This window comes from Coturnix japonica, chromosome Z (assembly GCF_054131305.1).
Source record: "Coturnix japonica strain WE chromosome Z, WE-NBRP24, whole genome shotgun sequence".
Taxonomy (NCBI): domain Eukaryota; kingdom Metazoa; phylum Chordata; class Aves; order Galliformes; family Phasianidae; genus Coturnix; species Coturnix japonica.
The window spans coordinates 29,495,039-29,500,087 of NC_140702.1; the positions used below are offsets into that span (position 1 = coordinate 29,495,039).

Consider the following 5,049-nt stretch of genomic DNA (forward strand, 5'->3'; position numbering starts at 1 on the left):
TCTTTGTGGCCCTCCACTGGACTCTTTCCAAGAGATCCCTGTCTTTTTTGTACTGGGGAGCCCAGAACTGGACACAGTAGATGAGTAGATGACTAGATAAGCCAGATGAGGCCTTACCAGGGCAGAGTTGAGGGGGAGGATCACCTCCCTCGACCTGCTGGCCACGCTCTTTTTAATGCACCCAAGAACGCCATTGGCATTTGTGGCCACTAGGGCACACTGCTGGCTCATGGCCGTCCTGTCATCCACCAGACACCCAGATCCCTCTCTGCAGAGCTCCTCTCCAGCAGGTCTTCCCCAAACCTGTGCTGGTGCATGCAGTTATTGCTCCCTAGGCGCAAGACTCTACACTTGCTTTTGTTAAACCCCATCCGGTTTCTTCCTGCCCAGCTCTCCAGCTCATCCAGGTCTCACTGAATGGCAGCACAACCCTCAGGTGTGTCAGCCAATCCTCCCAACTTTGTATCATCAGCAAACTTGATGAGGGTGGCCACTATCCCCTCGTCAAGGTCACTGATGAAGGTGCTGAACAAGACTGGACCCAGCATATTATCCAGTATCCATACGTAGATATTACATCTGCTCAGTGTTGTCACTTCACAGTCAGCAGTGTCTGAGGCTTTGATCGAGTCTTCCCATGTCAACCCAGCCATGATAAATTTCCAGATCCATACAGCACTGGGGTGCCTTCAACAAAACCCATGTCTTTCTCAGAGGCAGCAGGACATGGACATACCTTCTCTTCCCACTTAGCCAGCACTGCTGCCCTGCCCTCTGCACACATTGGTTCCTTCCACACCAGGTCAAAGATGGCCCGTGGGTGGCTCTTACCTTGGGGCAGCGGGAATGATCTACTCCGCCCGGCATGCACCAGGCCTAATCCAGGCTGTATCTCCCATCTGGATTGCAGACAGGAGTGACTCTGCCCATCCAGATGGGCTCATTGTACACTACAGAGGCAGCGAGCCTGGAGCACTTGGCTTGCAGGAAAGCCTTGTGTAGCCAGGGCCAGTTCAGCATGGGGCTGCTGCAGGGCAGCTCTCCTGGCCCGTGGCGGCATGGTGGCCTCTGGGCCAGGCAGATGTTGCACCTCCCAGCTGCACAGCTGCGCAGCTCAGACAACAAGCTGTCGCACAATGCTGACGGCCTGCCTATATGGGGAGCTGAGCAGCCACACAGTCAGCGCTGCCTCGTCCAGGCCATAGAAGGACAGTCCAAAAAAGACAAGCTGGAACACTGAAAAGGCTGCCATATTATCAACCCCAAAGTGCTCACAGGAAGACATGGGTTTTGTTGAAGGCACCCCAGTGCTGCATGGATCTGGAGATGTTTGTCACAGCTGGGGCAAAGTGGGAAGACTCAGTCGATGCCTCAAGCTGCTGCAAAATGCCAACAGTGAGCAGATGTAATACAGGGAATGGAATGGACCGAGACACTGTGGAGAACCCGGGCAACACTGTAGCAGATGATGATTGCCCGTTGTGACGTCTTCTTCTTAGACCTCTTCCTCTCTGCTGTACTGTATTTCCAGAAAAAAATATTTTCTTCACAAATCCTTCTTTACATTTGTCTTGTAATGTTGGCAAATGATGTCAAAGTTCAACCTGAATTGTGCTTTGTTACATCTACCACTATTCCACTGCAACATCAAAACCAAACATTTAGAGGCAGGAAGTTTTTTTTATAGAATCATAGAATCACAAAGTTGGATAGGACCAACACGATCATCTAGTCCAACCATGCACCCATTACCGTTGCTACCACAAGCCACTATGCCATATGTCATAGCTCCTCATCCAGACGCCTCTTGAACACTGCCAGGGATGGCGACTCCACCACCTCTCTGGGCAGCCATTCCAGTGCCTGACCACTCTCTGAGAGAAAAAGTTCCTTCTTATGTCCAGTCTAAACCTCATCTGATGCAACTTGTGGCCATTTCCTCGGGTCCTGTTTGTTGTCTGAGAGAAGAAGCCAAACCTCTCCTCACCATAACCTCCCTTCAGGAAGTTGGAGAGTGCAGTGAGGTCTTTCCTGAGCCTCTTCCAGACTAAAGAATTCCAGCTCCCTCGGCCACTCCTCATAAGATTAGTGCTCCAGACCCCTCACCAGTTTTGTTGCCCTTCTTTGGACACATTCCTCAATGTCTTTCTTGTAGCGAGTGCCCAAAACTGAACACATTACATGAGGTGCAGCCTCACCAGTGCTGAGTCCAGGGGGTGATTACTCCCCTGCTCCTGTTGGCCACACAATTTCTAATGCAGGCCAAGGTGCCATTGGCCCTCTTGGCCACCTGGACACACTGTTGATTCATGTTCAGCTGAGCATCAACAAACACCCCCAGGTCCTTTTCCTCTTCACAGTCATCCAGCCACTGAGCCCCAAGCCTATAGCGCTGCGTGGGGTTATTGTGGCCAAAGTGCAGGACCAAGCACTTGGCCGTGTTGAACCTCATCCCAATCACCTCAGCCCAGCAATCCACCTTATCTAGATCCTTCTGAAGGTCCTCCCTGCCCTCGGGCATACCAACACCACCTCCCAACTTGGTGTCATCTGCAAACTCACTGATGGTACACTCAATCCCCTCGTGTAGGTTATCAATAAAGATATCAAACAAGATGGGCCCTGTCATGAGTTAGCAACACAATGCACGGTTCTTGTGCCAGGAAGATTTATTTACTTCTGTGATGAACATGATCGTAACGGTGTATCACTCACTCTCATCCTTCTAAGCAAGCCTTTTCATATTCTAAGATGTGCATTCAGTACATTTCCACTAACAATCCAGTGGCTAGAAAGCAAGCAAGTTTCGATATGGATATTGGATAATAAAGTGGAAGGAGACACTGTGGAAAACCTGAGCACCATTGCTGTGGTTGGAGTGCAGCAGATGATGATGGCCCATTGTGATGTCACTGGCATCATCACGCCTACGTGAGGAGCAGTGACACACGCAGCACGTCACTAGGGTGGATTGTGACGTCCTGGCCCTCAGTGCTTGTAGCCGGGACACAGAGTCTCTCTCTCAGTCTGGCTTGTGCCTACACTCCAGCCGAGCGTGTCTGTGAGGTTTGGAGCGAGCGGCAAGTCTTGCCTTGGTGCTGGTCTCGTGTTCTGGGAGCTGCTGACAGCCGCTCTCAGTGCTCGTCCCCAGAGCCACCGGAGCTTTTTCCCCGACCTGCCTGGCTCAGGCAGCCGGGGCACCCAGAAGGCCGCAGCAGCAAAGGGAGCCGGTAAGGGGACTCCTCACCCTGGGCAGCTGGGAGGGAGAGACCTGGGCACTTGGCAAGGGACGTGGGCACATGTTCCTCCTCTGCCGGGTTCAGCGAGTGACCGTGGCCTCTCTTCCTTTCCTAGTGTGACCCCTGCTGCTGCAGCAGCGGCGTGAGGAGCAGCCCCTCATCCCCTGCACTTTCCACCATCGCAGCTGGACAGCATGGCTGCTGAGCTGGATCATCGCTGCACCATTTGCCTGGACAGCATGGACAATGCCAGCTATGTAATGCCATGCCTGCACCAGTTCTGCTTTGGCTGCATCCGGCGCTGGGCCCAGACTAGGCCCAAGTGCCCACTTTGCAATGGCAGGGTGACGTCCATCCTGCACTCTGTGCGTTCTGACAACAACTTTGAGGAGTATGTTGTCAGACAGGATGGGCCAAGGGCCAGAAGAGCACCCCAAAGCCAACCAGAGGCGATGCCAACCTGGGTGTCCATTTTCCGCCAGCACCCAGCTGTGCTCCGGCCCCTAATGCCTTGGGTGCACCAGGAGGTGAGGCAGCTCTTTGGGGCTGACGACAGGGCAGCCTTTTCAGCATTCCAGCTTGCCCTCTTTGGCTTGTCGTTATATGGCCTGGATGAAAGAGCGCTGACTGTATGGCTGCTCAGCTCCCTGCAAAGCCAGGCCGCCAGCTTTGCGAGACAGCTCGTTGTCCAAGCTGTGCGGTTGTGCAGTGCAGAGGTGCAACGTCTGCTGGGCCTGGAGGCCTCCCATGCTCCCACAGGACAGGAGGGCAGACCTGCAGCTGTCCGTGGTGCAGCTACACCATCAACAGGAACTGTTGACGACAGTCTACAGCCATCCAGGAGCACCAGGGAAGCAAACACGGAAGGGGAGCTTCCTGGCCCCTCATCCTCTGCCCTTCGTGAGGGTCCCAGCCAGCCTCCATCTAGCCTGGCTCTGGTGCACAGAGTCCAAGAAGCAGCCCAGGAAGAGCCGGGGGAGGCAGTGCCAGGTCCCTCCAGTGCCAGCACAAGCAGGGAGCGCTCTGGCAGGGCGCCACGGCGAGCCCCGAAGAGGAGGAGGGCCCACACTGCTGAGGACACTGCACCTCCTGCCAAGAGGCCACCCCGCAGGCGGCGCTAGGACAGTGCCCCAGCAGCTGGCCAGAACACGGGCCACAAGCAGCCCTCAGGGGCTCGGACTGCAGCAGACCACAGAGTCGCTGAATGGCCCAGGTTGGAAGGGGCCTCAAACATCACCAGTCTTCATGCCTCCCTGCCACAGGAAGGGCCACACACCTCCATATTTATTACACCAGGCTGCCCAGGGCCCCATCCACCTGGCCTTGAACACCACCAGGACGAGGCATCCACAGCCTCTCTGGGCAGCCAATTCCAGCACATCTCCACTCTTACTACAGATCTTCCCCTTGACATCCATCCTCAACCTTCCCTCCCTCAACCTAACACCATTTCCCCTTGTCCTGCTCCTATCCACCCTTTCCAAGAGTTGATTCCCCAATAAAATTCCATAAAAATTATCCGTGTTGCCACCCGTGCATCTGTCAGCGCCGCACACAGGGCAGGTCTGACCTCTGCTGGGCCTGGAGGCCTCCCGTGCTGCTGCTATCGTTCCTTTGGGACCTCCCACAGCACACTGCAAAGGGAAATGTGCAGAGCGGAGGCACTGCTTTACTTCTAAGCATGGCACGAGCTCAGTCATCTCCACCAGTCAAGTGCACCCATGTCTTTACGCTGTCCTCTGCTTGCAACCCAAAAGGTTTCACTCCACTCCTACTATAATGCGTGCGCAATGAACAACACAGGAATGCT

At 54.5% G+C, this 5,049-nt stretch overlaps 1 protein-coding gene across 1 annotated transcript; it reads left to right on the top strand.

The window, feature by feature from the left end:
• Positions 1 to 3,390: 3,390 nt before the first annotated feature.
• Positions 3,391 to 4,360, top strand: LOC146753860 (uncharacterized). Its single transcript, XM_085530053.1, has one exon. The coding sequence runs from the start codon at positions 3,434 to 3,436 to the stop codon at positions 4,358 to 4,360; it is 927 nt and encodes a 308-aa protein (XP_085386179.1). The 5' UTR covers positions 3,391 to 3,433.
• The last annotated feature ends 689 nt before the right edge of the window (positions 4,361 to 5,049 follow it).